A 16,733-nucleotide genomic window follows, 5' to 3' on the forward strand; every position below is an offset into this window, starting at 1 on the left:
TATTGTACATATGAAATAGACAATAATTAATAGTTAATTTCAGACTTAAATGCGATCATCATATCGATGATATAACACAAAAACCTTCTAAATCTTGCGGTTACATTTTACGAATATCAGTTGTTGCAATTACTCTTTATAAACCCTGGGTCAGAACGATATTAATACGATACATATAAACATTAAAAAATTAATTTGGAATAGTTTGATAGTCTATTAACAAATATTTTTTTTCTTTTTAAATCACTGAATTTTATCTTAGATAACTCTGTTAACAAATTACAAAAGAGAAAGAGAACATTTTATAGAAGGGAATATGGAAGTCTAGACATTTACAGGGCTTATAACCCGTCGTTAGCTGGTTTAAGTGGCCACTTTACACACTGCGTAACATTCACCATTATGCCTATGTTTGAACATACATATGCCTTAAATTCTTCCATCTGCTGATTTTTTAGTGAAGTTAAAGAGCTGAAACCTTTATTGTTGTGAAGAGATTCATTTGATTGAATTATTTCACATACTAGGCAACGCCTAAAGACAGTTGTCAAATTTTTAAACTGTTTCTTAGACCAGTTGATTTTATTAGTAGATTTTGAGATTGTCCAAATGTTTTTAGACAAAATACTCGATACTCCTTAGGGGGTCATTAAGAATAACATATTACAACAGAGAAGGAGAACATTTTAGAGAAGGGAGTATGGAATTCTAGTAGCCGCTATACACACTGTGTAATATTCACCATTTTGCCTACGTTAACTTCCCATTGTAACCGGGGCCCAGATTTAATAGAATACATAATATTTACCGCGAAACTTCACGACTAATTAAAATATTAATTTTATTCAAATACTCGGGAAAAGCGTTTCATCGCTAACTCTGTTGGGACCTTTTAAAAGCTTTTCCAAAAGCGTTTTCACGTTATAATAGAGTTAGCACTTTATCGAACATCCCTGAAATATGCGCACAGCTGCATAGTGCACACTGCACACTGCACAGTGCCTGCACTCAGTAACGAGTACCTGCCCTCAGCTCAGGGTCGCAAATTATAGGGTTATAATGCCAAACTGGCTAATTCCTTTTTGGACCGATTTTCATTAAATGCAATATATTTATTTATTTATATACTAGCGAACCCGACAGACGTTGTCCTGCCCAAACGTTGGCTTGCCTGCTATTACCTTGGAAAAAGACTTTTCATTGATAAGTAGGTACCTAGGTACATGTTTGTGATAAAATTCCAAAACTAAAAATTGTTAATATTTTAATATTGACTTTAAGTTGGTACCTGTTTATGATTGAATTCCAAAACATAAAATAAGTTTTTTTTCAAATATGGCATTCTTTTTGCAAACGTCAAACGGTCTTCTCACCAACAAAGGGGTGTACTTATGTAGGAATACGACTTTTAAAAATGTATTTATTTTTTAAAAAAATAAGTATTACCAGAAATCCAATTAAAGTTAATAAATGGGTAGAAATTATAAGGAATTTAAGGGAAGAATCTGTTTGAGATCCACAAAAACAAATGCTTTTTGTAAAAATTCAAAAACAAACTTTTTTATACACAAAAAACAACATCTTTTTGTAAATGCATTCTCCTCGAATGCAACCCAAGTAGATCAATAAATGAAACATTTAGGCTTCTTACTTCTCTTTTACAAATTAGATTGAAGATTTTAATATCTACGAACACGCACAGCGCAAAGATCTATATTTCTCTGAAAACTGCACATGAATCGATTGAGCCGTTTAGGAGACGTTTGGTGACATCACACGTACAGAGGAATTGAAAATATATAAAATATCAACGGTCCAAAGAACCTTTTACAGTAAAAAGTTTTACAGAAATAATCACAGCAGTAAACAATTGATTATGTAATATATAATATGAAATATAGTTGAATAATTAAAACTAAACAACTTAGTGAAAGTAAAATATAAAAAATAAAAACAGTAGTAGTAGATAATTAAAGTGAGAAAATCTTATGTTCTAAATATAAATATAACAAAGTATAGTTGAGAATAATTTTACATAAACATAATGTGGCTAGTATTTAGCTAGGTAGTAATGAAAAAGAAAAATAATGCTACAATAATACTTTATAAATAATACGTTTTATAGAGCAATATGAAAACTTTAATAGTCTTAATATCACCTTTATTTTATCAGTTGGTTGTAAGAAGTTGGAATTTGGCAACAAATCTACAAATGTACAATTTATATATTGAGAAATAAACATAAATACGTATCCAAGAAAACAAAGTTAAATTTGTTAGTATATTTTTTAATCAATTAATTCTTTTTCTAAAAATTAACGAGTGATATTACATTTTAATGCATTAACAGAGTTTGTATTGAAAATATCAAATATGTAGGGTCCATAGTCCATAATCTATGACACACACGTGTTAAATTAGTTCACCTAAAAGAGACTAATGACCGACGATGCAATGTCATCATTTTCAATCGAATCCTATACATTTGTAAAATGCAACTCTGAGTATTTCACATGAAATCGGAGGGCATCGTTCTACAGTACATTCACACCGTCCCTACCATGAAGAAATGAACTACAAAGGAACATCGTCTATAAAGAGACCACAGGACGCAGCCAACATCAGTCAGTCAGTCAGTCAGTCAGTCAGTTCAGTTCACGTCATACCAGCTCGACGACATCACACAGTTCCAGCATGTAGTTCAAGTGCAGTTTCTTCAACTCCTTATCGACGTAGCACTCGTCCGACATAATTCATTATTTATTCACCATGTAATAAATGAACATCAAACAGCAACCTCGTGTCTTCTCTGTCAATCTCTAACTGGGGTAGGAACTCCAATCAAACACCTAACTACTAAATCCTACAAATATTTGTTCGAACTTATTTCCATACCGGTATTTGTATACATATTTTCTCCGAAATAATTTGTACTGTGCATTTTAATTACATTCTATTAAGTATTATTATGATAAACACAAAATATTAAATATTGAATAAAAACTCATAAATATATGACATTTTCTTAAGTAATTGTTTTTTTTCGCTCTAATCCAAAAGAGATTTTTAAAAACATTCAATATAACATGTATCGAGGTTTTTAAAATCAGTATTCTGTACATTAAAAGTGTTTTTGTGTAAGTTTTGCGAAAGCGCCATCACTACATAATCGACCTATTCATGATTTGATTGAATAAAAATACCTACATATTTATGAACCAGTGTTTTTAATTCGTAACTTAATACTTGTACATATTATTATATTTTTACTATTAAGAGCCGCAGCGAAACTCAGACGAACGCAGAAGCATCCTGTGTATATTGTATTACCACATCATTAGCAACTAATAAAGCAATAGTTGTCCATGTCACGCTCATAAGCGCGTCTGAGCGCGAGAGAGACAGAGATTATATTTATAATGCGTATGCCGTGCGATATCATACCATGGGCTTATTCACTGATACTACACAATGCGTATGTGTAAGTATAGCGCACGCGCCAGCTTATAAAAATCCACCAGTACGTATGTATCCTGAATATAGGTGAATGCATTTCGAAGTTGGTACGAGAATTGTTACAATAAAATAATTCTTTACTTCTAGTGTACCTACCACGTATTCGAATTTGAATTATTTCAAGTAAAGCAGGGCTGTCAATTATTGATTTCATTATTTTAAATAAGAATAACAAATCAGCTGTAACTCATCGGTCTGACAATTCAAGAAATCTCATTTCACTTCTAAGAAAATCATAATTTAAGGCTTCTAAAGGTATTTTTAATTTATAGTTTATAAAGCGCAAGAATTTATTTTGTACCCTTTCAATAGCATGAAGAATTGTATTCAAGTCTGCTCCTTACTAAAGTGCAGTACAATTGTTTAACAGTAAATAAATTTTTAAATTTGATGCCACTCTCAAAACAAACCCAAGCATCTTCATTTTATCAATATATGCGTGACTTTTAAAATTCACTAAAATTCTTAAATAATTCATGTCGAAATAATTGTCGTGCGTGCAAGAGAAGATGTATGAATGTAGAGAAAACGAGGTCTGCATGCAAAGGCATACTAAAACGGCGTTCTATCCTCTCTGCCTACCCCCACGAGGGAAACGGCATGCTAGTTTGTTTGTTTTGTTCGACCACGAGAATGATTATTCCAATTTACACCATCTGCACTTCGATTTGACTATATTCAATGAGGAAGTTCAGTGCTACGGGAAATTTGATATAAAACATATTTTTTTACACGCGGTAAAAATTACAGCATTTTATTGTTTGGCGAAGTTTCTCTAAAATATATGAAAAAATTAAAAAAACATACTTTATTATGAAAATGAATTAATTTAAAACGTCATAGTTTCTAGTGAACAGCTGCTTAGAATAGCCAATTAATTATGATTTATGAACAACTCCCTAGGGAGGAAATCCAGTTACTCTGCAAGCATTTGGACATATTCAAACATTGTTGATATTTTTTTCGGCTTAATTTAATAGTCTACTGACATTTTTTTTAAACCACTGAACTGCCTCATTCCCTTGGCTTTATTATAGGTAGATGTTGAAAGCGATTTTTATTTTGCCTGAATAGCACCTGTACACTCAGTAAAGCTAGGGTTTCCTAGGACAGCGGTGCCCGTATTTTAACGGCCGTAGTGAACGGTGATGCAGTGGACAGCCGTCGTAAAGGTGACTAGAGTGTGGTTTTCTAGGAAAACGGTGTTATCAACACCATTTAACACCGTTTTCCTAGGAAACCACTCTCTAATCACCTTTACGATGGCTTTCCACTGCATCACCGTTCACTACGGCCGTTAAAATACGGGCACCGCTGTCCTAGGAAACCCTAGCTTAAGAAGTATTTACGTCACACGGTAAGAACGCCGTAAACGACATTCGCGCGAAGTCACAAGTATACAGTATGTAGGTACCAAATGTACTAGCATTTATTCAAAGTCAATATTTTGGATGAAATTTTTTAAAACAGGCTAGAATTCAATTACTAGGACGTTTTTTAAAAATAATCTACCCGTTTTATGAAAATTATTTGCAAGAAACAACAAACAAGCCATTGCGATGTTTCCCCGTGGCGGTAGGTAAACATGATATAACCCCACATCACTCTGTCTTTGCATCCAGACCTCGTATCTACTGCATTTATACATCTTATCTTAACTTTTGATATGTTCCTCTGCATGGTATTAATTTGTTGAATTTGGTCATGCCATATATTTCTCGGTCTTCCTCGTTTACTGGATCCATCAACATCGTAATCGTTTTAGCTGTTCATTCAGTCTAAATATCCAAAGCAACGCAGTACTTTCTTGATTTTGTCGATAATTCTTGTCTCAGCCTTACATAATGCACGGATATTGATATTTATAAAATAATATTAAACGTTATTCCCCTATTCGTACCCAGTGGTGCATATGGCACTGCATCGATGTACAAATGCGGAGTATTTCGATCATCCATTGCTTGAAGTTGAAGTGATCATGCTTACACTAAAATAATGTCCAGGGATTGTGAAATATTGGAGGATAAACGCACCTTTTATATCGATATTTCATGTCGACCTTGCCATGAATTGAACCCAGGACCTCAAATGTAGTAGACTAACACACATACCACTATACTACGGAGCAGACTTTTCTCTACTCCATTTTATTTTTTAGAATTTTTACCTAGTCTCCATCGTGCGAACGTATGCACTCAACCAGAATTCTATTTGTATTTTATTTGCCCGGACACGTAATAAAATAATATAATTTTATATCATGCATAAAATCATAAACCTTTCATTAATCATCATATGCCCATTACATAGCATTAATTATTTATTAATGTCTAATTGCAACCTTATACTAAAAAATATATAATTAGATAATATACGAAGATCTGAAGAGATCACATCGAATGTGTTCAGGACAAAGGCTTCAAACCACAATCATTATGGAAAAAGCAGTTTCATTATATTAAACGTGTATAACTATTTCGTAAGTCTTATATACTCGTATACATATTCTAGCAAGTAGTATTTAAACCGAAAACACCTATTGGTGCACCCTTTCTGCCAGAATATGTACATGACCCAAGTTATTAGTTAAAAAACACAATAAAACAACTTTCGCTGAAATTGTGGTTCGAAGCCTTTGTCCTAAATACAGTAGATATGAATAACTTAATTTATTTTTATACGATACGTATTCATCAAAATGGCAGTCATTGTTCCAAATCCTAGCTAATAAATATGATTCACAAATAAATTATTCATTTTTAACGGAAATAAATACTCGTTCCCCTTCTAGATACATGACTTTTTTTCCAAATTCGATTCATTACAATATTACCAAATCATAAAATATATATGCAATCAAAATTTATACCGATCATGGACATGAATTCAACAACCAGCATTAATAAAAATATGTTACATCATATTGCCTAGATTCACTCAATAAATTGATATAACATTCTCTCTGAAAATTATCCAATGCGCAATAGCAGTTTTATAACTAGATGAATTCAATCTGCGGCAAAAGTTCTTGCAATGTGTAAACAACAAGTCGGGGTAGCCGTAATTAATAATGACTCATTGCTTAAAATGAACATTATATTCAAACAGCTGTGTTTTTTTGGGGGGTATTAAAAATCAAGCACAGCGCTGTGTTTGTATTTAAGTATTTGAATTATGAATGAGTTGACGTCCCAAGATTGCATTTTTCGGATCGTTAGTGAAAGTATCGACAGCGGTATCCAGAAACCGCTCTCCCTGATAACCTAAAATACGAGCTTCGGGCTCCAGTTTGTTTTTTACACATAATATTGGAGTAAATAAATATGTTACTCACATCCCACATGTCTAGGTCGACTTTTATCTTGGAGTCGGAGCTCGGTCTCTCCATGGTGGCGATGGTCCGTCAGTAGTATATCTGCGCTGAAGACTGCATGGGAGGAATGTCCACCTTCTCGGATGTAGCACCTGAGTGTCCCTTTAGCCGCCTATCGCTAATTGATCCATCGTAAATATGTGTCAATGTCAAACATCAACTCGCGGCACCTTCGAGAATAAATTAGTAAAGGTTATCCAAATATCATAATTCCTTCGAGGTCAATTTTAAAGCTTTTGCGAAAATTCGCGCCGATTTTTTTATCAATCAACCCTGGTGACGGTCCGGCGGCACGCCGACGCCAAGGGTCAGTATCGAGTCGCGGGTCGCGCGCTGGTGCGAATAAATATTTATTATCATTTTAATCAATTCCGGTATTTCGAATTTACCCTTTCAGTCGATATCGCGTTTCTAAAACAGTCTTCGGTGTAAGCGGGGTCCCTGTCTCCGGGGGCCCTGGGGAGGGGGCCCCATGGCGGGGGCGGCGGGCGGCGGCGGCGCGGGCTGGTCCCAGGGCTGCGGGAGGAGGCGAGAGCGGCGCGCGTGACGACGACGGAGCGGCCGGGGCCGGAGTGCTGCGGGCGGAGCTCCGGCCGGGCGGACAGGGGAGCGAGGGGGGAAGGCTGCGCGCGGCGCCCTGCCCCCACCCCCCCGCCCACGCAGCATCCCCATGCGCTGTATCTCACTCGGAAAACATAACTAATTCAATTTCAAAACGGTAAAATCACCTACAGGAGAAAAATTTATCACTGTGAAATTACATACATGATTCGTTTTTTTGACCTATTTGTTTGCACCATAACGGGCCAAGAGGCCCAATCACAGTGATAAATTACAGCACAGAACACCAAGGCCTGAGAAAAATCACATTGAATTATTTTTATCTCACCGGGTATCGAACTCAAAACCCTACATGTATGAGGCAAGTCTCTTAAAGCGTGTAAAAAAGCGGCCGCCTTCTTCTTTGGCCTTACCATTTTATTTTATTTTTAAATATCAAAATAAGATAGTTCTTACGCTTTTAAATCGAACTTTATCAAAACAAATAAACTTCCTTATTGTGAACAAATATTTCTTGGATTTTCGTGCCACTGCGTTGGCGGAAATCGAACCCTCTTCGCCAGTTGCACAGTTGACCGTCCAAACAACCAGTCTGAATATGTAAATTGAACAATTTTGAACACCAATGTCAACTGTTTATTATTTGTACCTTAATAAATTAAATAAATAAATTATTATTTCGATACGATTGGAAACAATCATTACAATGTTACGTTTGATACATGCCTAGGGAGTAAAATTTCAGCTAGAAAATGGTTGAGGAAATGATTATTTTCTGTTGTGATTGTGAGAGGAATCCGTAAAAGTTGAAACAACTTGGTTCGCCGTGAGGCCTTTGCGGGTAGCCGTCGTTTGAAGAAGCGCTAATCAGTGCGGCACTGTGCGACCTAAATGAGTATCGAGTTCCCATTCGGTCTAGGCCGATTTTATATTAATTTATGATCGCAAAAATCCACACGGCACGACAAAATAACATCGATTGGATTGATTTTTATTGTATAAAAATGATTTGTTTTCGTTAATATTTAGTCAAACGCACGAATCAGAACACCATGAGGCCGAATAATCTTCACTCGATTTCTCTTTGCAGAATTTTTTCTGACATTTGCCAGTAAATCCTGTTAATTTTTTTTATATGGGACGGAAAAATAAACAATAACAACCGCAATATTTGCAATGTGTTTTTTTATATGGAAGTGTCAATAATTATTTATCTTGCGTATTATGTTCAAGGTTTATAATTCATTAAATATGATTTTTCCGCTTTTGATAAGCTTCTATTTTATCTTTAAATGTTGAGATCAGAAGGGATTTTCTAAAGTGGACCAATCAGGAACTTCTCTAGCATTTGCTTTAGCGAAGAGGAAATAACTTAAAACTCTTCAGAAGAAGCGGGCCGGCCTGTTGACAGTCATCGACAGGCCCTCCGTTCTACTAGAAGAGTGTTCTGCATGTTGTCTTCTACTTTGGTTTATTTTACCAATGTCCTGTACTACCTTGACCATGTAAAATACTACCTCTGAAGTGTGAGTTCTTTATGAAGTGTCACTGATCCGATGTCACAAAGTTCCTTGCCCAAACTTCTGCATCATGCCTCCAGCTGTTGTCTCTGAAAGTTAAAAAAGTTGCAATAGTGGTATAGATGCATTTGAGATGTGGTGCTGGAAGCGTATGCTAAGAATACCCAGGGCAGGAGACGCACAAACGTCTCCATTCTACAGGAACTGAACTCCAATATTTTGGTCACCTCGCAAGGAGAGAGGAAGTTTGCCTGCCGAAGCTTCTTGGGATCGGCAGCGTAAAGGGAAGAAGAGGGCAAGAGAGCTCTTCCGTCCGCTGGTCGGACCAGATAAAAACTACAACAGGCCCTTCGTTTGTGACAGCCCTCAGAAGTGGAGGACTGCAGTCTCAAGAATACGACATGGTGGTCACGATCATCAGTCATGAAGAACCAACTAGGAAGAAGAACCACTAAATCAATATAAAAAACAGTGTAAAGATGGCAAAGTATCAGAAGCGAATCGTCAAATTAAGCGATTATTCACAGCTTACCATTTTATTTGACTTACGATAATAATGTTTTATAGTTAATATGCGAAAATAAATAAAATATTTTTTATTTATTATAAATTACCACCACCGTTTATATCTTCCTAAAAAAATATCTACGAAATGCGCCCAGCCCCCAGCCCGTTCTCAGTGAACGATGAAACTAGCCGATTACATTACAGCGTATTCCTCCATACAAAAAAGTACACTATATTTTAAGATGTCGCGAAAGCGATAAAACCGGTCACTGGATATTCCAAATTCGTGGGTTAAAGTATCACTCGTCTTTTATTAATATAATAAATTACAATGGGAAGTTCGTTAAAAATTTTTTATTACAAACCTAAATGTTTTGATTATCAGGAACATAAAAACAAATGCTCATCAGAATCTCAAAATTTTTTACCATACCGTGCAACAATATTTTTTAACTCACTGTGATGTTACTCGTGAAAACCTGTAATTGGCTTATTTGTAATTTATTTTGTTTTATATTTAAGATAAATATAGCTTTTGGTTATCCAAATAAAGTTTTTTTTTAATATTTAAAAAAACAATCGATAATCGTTTTTTGGACCTCATTTTTTTTCGCCTTCCCCATACTCATATTAGATATATCCGCTTGAAGAATACGAAAATCGTCCAAAGTTACCTTATCACTCTTACCGTTGCGCGTTGGTTGATTCATATGAACTAGTGAATGACTAGTGTCGTTCAAAGTAGTTCGTTTTTAACAAAATATTTTTTATTATATTTTTCATACATTTTTAAAAAACTTCGCCGTACAATTAAATGGTTTAATTTTTACCGGGCTTAAGAAAACATTTTTATATCCAATTTCCAGTGAGGCTGAACTTCCTTATTTATAATAGTCTGGAAAAAAAAAATTTTTTTAGCATTTTGTGTAAACAAAAAATTTTGGAGCAACAAATGTTCAATGCATCTTGTGACACTAGAACTAAGCCTTTAAACTAAAATTCTATTTTTTCAGAGCCTTTAGAATTGCTCTCCTTCAAAATCTGTAAAAAGTTACATATACTTAGCCATCTATCTACTGAAATACAATAAAAGTCAAACTACTCTATTTTGCCGTGTCGTCTAAATTTAGACAACACGTATGAAATGGGCCTAAAGCTTTTCATTTGCCGTAATCTACTATATGCTAATCAAATTAAGTAACTTTTGGAATATTAATAACGCTTCATATACGCAATCCAGGAAGCTAATAACGTATCATGTTGTGACAAAAGAATTTCAATGCTAAATCGGACTAAAGGTGGCCTCCATTGTGTGATAAGTAATACGCTTGCTTCACGCATGGACGGTTACGGGTTCGATTCTTGGTGAGATCACAAAAATTTGATGTGATATTTCTCAAGCCTGGGTGTTTTGCGCTTTCAATTTGACTACGAGGTGGACCACATGTATTAGATACCTGCTTATGAATAATCTATTCATTTTTTTAACCAATAAATGCTTAAATATATTATAAACTTAATGCATGCTTTCCTTGTAATACTATAATTCTATATTTATTTTATCGGTAGATTTTGCGAAATTAAACGACTGAACTAATCACTCAAACATATATAGGAGAAGTCCGAGTAGCCACGGATGGCGGGTAACCCCGGACACTTAAATATTAAATAAAACATTAACGTAATACTTTTAAAATTTTATTTTGTTTTGAGAAAACAACAGCTTTATATAGCATATTTAGTTATGTAGCAACTAAATAGGCCATTTATAGTTTTCTACTTATTGATTTACAAAAAATGCAAACCGTGAATTAGGTGTATAAAATAGGAATTTAACATTACAAAAAGAAAACTTAAATAATATTTTATTATGTTATTTTAGTGCCTTAAAAGTACGTGTTATGTACTGAACAAGTCGCTTTATAAAAATATTGGAAAAAAAAACGGAATGTAATAATATAGGTAATAAACAAAATATATAGCATTACAATTTTTACTACAGGCTCTAGTAGTGCGCCGGTATACTTTTATGGTGAAATAAAATTAATTTTTTGTTAATAATAAATTATTATGTTAAATGCGCCCTCTCGAGAGTAAACAAATACTCAAAAGAAAGACTCCCCAGAGTGAGTTCTTTAACATCTTCACCATATAAAAAGGATGTTGAAGAATGAAAGAAAAATAAGGGTAACCAAAAGGACCAAGAGGCAAAAAAGAAAAGTAAGGCCCTAAAAACTTAATTAAAATTATTCAGGCTGTTCAATATAATCAATGTAAAGAGATCAAATGCATCGTATGTGGAGAAACCTTTGAGGAAGACTGAATTCAATGCCACAAGTGCAATGATTAAGCCTACGAAGACTGTGTTTGATGCTTCAAGTATACATTACTCACCCAACCCGATGTAAATACTAGCCAAAAAATAAAATAAAACAATGGCTTATTAAGTTAGGAAGAAAAGAAACTGAAAGCTTATTAAACTACATTGCAAGATACGTAATATTATTAGTTGTATCAACGACAGTTTAAACACTTTACAATACAAAGAAAAGAAGGATAAAGTTTAAATGTGTGTGTGTGTGTATATATATATATATATATTTATATATATATATATATGTACGTATGTGTATGTGGGTGAGTGTATCTTTATGTGTGTACATATATATGTATGTACATGTATGTATATATGCATGTTTATGTGTGTATGTATGTGTATGTATGTGTGTATGTATGTGTGTATGTATGTGTATGTATGCGTGTATGTATGTTTATGGATGTGTGTATGTATCTTTATATGTGTACACACGTGTGTGTGTATGTATATGGAAATATATAAATAAACGTTTATTATGTTAGTCTGCCTTAGCACGGGTCTTCTCCTACTAGGCATTACTTTATAATATTAATAATAAAAAATACCAAAGATTACCGTGACGTTTGTTAGGCCGAAAAACGTTTAGGACACTATTTACTTCTTAGTATTCGTCTTTTGTGTTGCCAAAAAAATGCGTATTAAATATTTGACTTTTTTTTTCTTAATATTATATTATTTCATATTTATGTGATTAAATAAGTTCCTAATTTTGTTATAAGAGTAAAATGTAAACAGACATTTTATGTGCAATTTTTTAAGGTGTCCGGGGCTACCCAAACTTCCCCTACATGCAAAGTGTAAATACTAGGTAGGTGCCTTATAAACTTCAGTACAACCTTATCACTAGGGAACAGGAACTAGGGACTAGAGATACTCCGTGCACTTAGTTAATTGTGCTGACTAATTACTAAGTTGCTATTACAACACAGCTCCTGCCTCTTGCCTCAGTTTCAGAAACAGTGTCGTAACACGCTATGGAAATTGCCCTGAAAAATAATCACCCTCTGCGTATGCAACAAACACGGGCAGCGCTATTTCATATTAAGAAGAGGCACTAGGATACAATGAAAGCACCCACCCCTTTTCCCGAAACTGTTCATAAAGACTTGTGTCTTTCTTCAGTTTCGCATATCACTATCAATTTTTTAAAAACTAATTAAGCGAAAATTTAATATTTCTTTACAATCAAACCGCGAAAAGAACAACACAGCTTACCCAGCTATAAAAGCTTTTATTATAACCCTCACTGAAGTATTATCACATGGTCCTCCTCACTTTTTCACCTTTTTCTCATTTCCCAGTATGACAGTGAATGAATACAGTGTTAGTTCCAAATTGAGACCGCGGCCGCATGCTCCAGATCCCGCCTCGGAAAGAAAAAAGAACGTAGTAATACAAACAAATCAAACAACGACACAAAACCCGAATACATATAGGAAACATTAGAATGATTTGCCCTATACAACATGCACTCAAGCAACAGAAGAAAAACAATACGTATCTATACCAACTCACAGAAGAACATCAAATTATCAAGACATTACTGGCAAAATCCTAACACAGAACCTAGCATGATCCCTATTGAACTCAGGCAAAATTATTTCTCGTCATAATACTGGATCCCTCGCAAAAACCACTATCCTAATACCAACAGTAGAATCAATCCTAAGCAAAGACTCTAATCGTCCTAACAATCTCTCAGACCTTAGAGCAGACGAAACGGGTCCTAGAGCATGGTCGGCGCGTGGTTCTCTCGAGTTAGTCTACTATTTAGATTTGTAATTTACCACTTCCCTTCTATGGGACAAAAACAACTCGGACAGACAAGAGTTCAGTTCAGACAACCGATGCTAGTACACAAGTATGTATCCTTTTATCTTGAACTGATTTAGTACTCATGGTGGACCTTTACCCAGTTCCTCCCATTTTTCCACCCATTCGCTCACAAAATGAAAAAATGCTTTAACGTTAGTTGGATTAGCCAATAAGCTTGGATTCCACATCGGCCTTGTCACCTCCGTCAAGATGTTCAGCATGTTTTCCCTTTCAGTATCTAAAATCGGACAATGCCATAGGATATGTTCAGCTGTCTGACGGGGCTCCCCGCAAATACATTTAGGATCTCTCACTAGTACGAGGTCATATAATTTTGACCGTTATTACATCATTACAGTGATTCAGGTTAATTTTCCTTAGGCTCAGTCTTTTTCGTATGTCCGGAAAAAATGTACGCGTCCAGCGCCCCGCCAGAGATGCATCCCACCTAATTTGCCACTCGTCAATAGTTTTTTCTGTTAATACTTTTGTCAATGGTTTTAATCTACTACCCTCTCGGTGTTGAGGCACTAGGCTAACGAGCACGAGTGAGTTGAGTGTTTTATACGATTCACAAAAACACCTTTTTTTGTAGGCAGATGTATCAACAATAACTCAAGCGACGCAACATCCGCCCGGCTCCTCTGTTTATCCTAGACTGACCCTTTAAATACTAGTTTGCGTTCGACAGAAAATAAAATTATTCATTTGGTTCACTCTATATACCAGGAATAAAAAAAATTGAAAATTTCATTGGCGAAACAATCATTTATACAAAGAGGACCCGTATGCCTAACAGTAAAAAAATATATTAAGCTCCCCAAAAAAGTTAAGGAAATAAACTTTATTGAAAAATTTGCAGGAGTGTTAAAAGGATTTTTTCAATAAATAAATGTGTATTATTGTTATCAAAAACATTTTTCACTTTGTGGTGTGAGATTTTATACTTATTTGTTTATAAATTTGTATAAACCACTTTATTTTTTTAAATTACACTTCGACCGGTTTCGAGGTTACTACCTCATCGTCAGGAATTTAACTGACAACTAACACTGGTTTATACAAATTTATAAACAAATAAGTGTAAATAAATATGTCTGTTTACTATAAACGAATATTTGGAAGACGCTATAGAATAAATTAAAATATATAAAATATAAATAATGCAAACAATAGACACCATAATCATTTATAATTTTTGTATTTTCTAAACGTTTTTTAATTTTTAAAATTATTTTTTATTATTGAATTTTGTATTTAGTTTTGGTAAGACTGAAAGAAATTTCTAGTAGTAATAAGACCGCCATTTAACTATGTATACCTTTGTTATTATTTTTGTGTGGATGACATTGTATATTACAGTTAATTAAGATTTATTATGCGAAAATTACTCGCGGCAAGCAAAATCAATGAAAATTTAAACAAATGACCGAATAAATAAACTTTTTTATTAGCTTTTTGACGTTCTTTTATTAGGAAAAAATTGAAGTAAACATGCCTGTAAGCCTTTTGAAGAGGAAGTTTTATATCTACGGATAATTGGATATTAAAAACGTTTTCTTACGCGCGGTAAAAATTAAAACACTTGATTTAACGTAGTTATGCAGAAAGCAGCTAGTCCACAATTAGGAAAAAATAAGAAATTAGTGTTATCGGGTACAGTAAGGTCAATTTTATGTTCTCCTAAAAACAGCCAGTCCACTTTCATACAAAAAAAACTATATTAATCACCTTCTGAAAATAGTTTCGATTGCAAAAATGACATTTTTCAATTTGCAGAAAACACCCACAGCAATAAAAAATTCTTATGGTTCTTTAAAAATCATTAAAACTGGTCCAATATATAATGAGATTCTTGTTTGTCGTATAAAAAAACTAATGTTTTCATTGTTTATCATTTATTTAAGCCAAAAACATTCCAATTGTTGTGTAGACATGATTAATCACCTTTTCACAAAATTGCCATTATCTCAGTTTCACTTTCTTATGGCTGGCTGCTTTTTGCATAACTACGTTCAATTGTATTGCAAAGTTTCTCTAAAACGTATGAAAAAAATAATAACTACTTTGAACGACGTCATTCTTCTTTCTCCTTGCTGTATGTCCCATTTATTTGAGGTCAGAACTGGTAGTCCTCAGTCTACACGTCGGACTGGGAGATTTGTTGTTCGGTTTCTGTTTTACGGCCGGTTGCCACGTGACGCCCATCCGTTGCCATCCTCAGCAGAACCTTCCAACAGCCCATGGCCCGAAGTATGTCCGGGTGGCCCGAGAGAAGATTTGTGCCCCTTCCGCCTGTTCCGATGCACTGATGCACTTCATCTCCGCCATCACAGCCGTTGAGGTCTTCACCCGTAGCCCTGGGCAAGGGGTCGCGTTATACCCCGCAATACTGGCTACTCACCCGAACTTTGCCACCTAAACACTTCGGTCTGCTGAAGCAAAAGGACGCGCTAAATGAGAATTACTCCAGTGAGAACTGAGACGGTGACTCAGTCCTCCAGGAGCCGGATTAATAGTCTCGTTTAGGTATTCTCCTAAATAAATCAATGATAGTGTTGAGATAGATTACCGGTTACCGGGAAGCCAACTCACCAATCGGGACACCTTACCGAAGAGTAATTTCAAAATAATAAAAATTAAAAAATCATATCGCTTATTTATTTATTTATTTAAATCTTAAAATAGGGCACACATATCATACATATTGTTATGTGTGTTCTAATAATAACATTGCAAATATATTTAATTTATAAATTGTTTATCACATATGTCTTGACCATTATTTTAAATTTTGATATGTTTTTTTCTTCATAAATATTTTTTTCCATTTCGTAATACTTTTTAATTGCTTTAAATAAAATTGAATTTTGTGACTTTGCCTTTTTCCTAAATGGAAGTCTAATTTTGTTCTTTTCTCTAGTATTGTGATTGTGTTCATGCTGGTTCCGATCAATTTTTTTCCAAAATTCTGTTTTTTTATTAGAGTTTATAATTTTATGAACAAATATCATTGTATTGTAAAATATTCTTTGTTTATATGTTAATAATTTCATTTCATTTA

At 34.4% G+C, this 16,733-nt stretch overlaps 1 protein-coding gene across 1 annotated transcript in view; it reads right to left on the bottom strand.

Moving 5' to 3' along the window:
- GlyT (Glycine transporter) overlaps window positions 1–7,465 on the bottom strand; it is a 48,343-nt gene extending 40,878 nt beyond the window's left edge. The window contains exon 1 of the mRNA XM_088225732.1: window positions 6,851–7,465. Within this exon, the coding sequence (XP_088081858.1) occupies window positions 6,851–6,904 (54 nt within the window). The 5' untranslated portion in view covers window positions 6,905–7,465. The remainder of the gene's footprint in view (window positions 1–6,850) is intronic.
- Between the last annotated feature and the right edge of the window lie 9,268 nt (window positions 7,466–16,733).

Source organism: Micrasema longulum, unplaced genomic scaffold, assembly GCF_059751315.1.
Source record: "Micrasema longulum isolate JH-2025_06_02 unplaced genomic scaffold, ASM5975131v1 h1tg000383l, whole genome shotgun sequence".
Lineage (NCBI taxonomy): Eukaryota > Metazoa > Arthropoda > Insecta > Trichoptera > Brachycentridae > Micrasema > Micrasema longulum.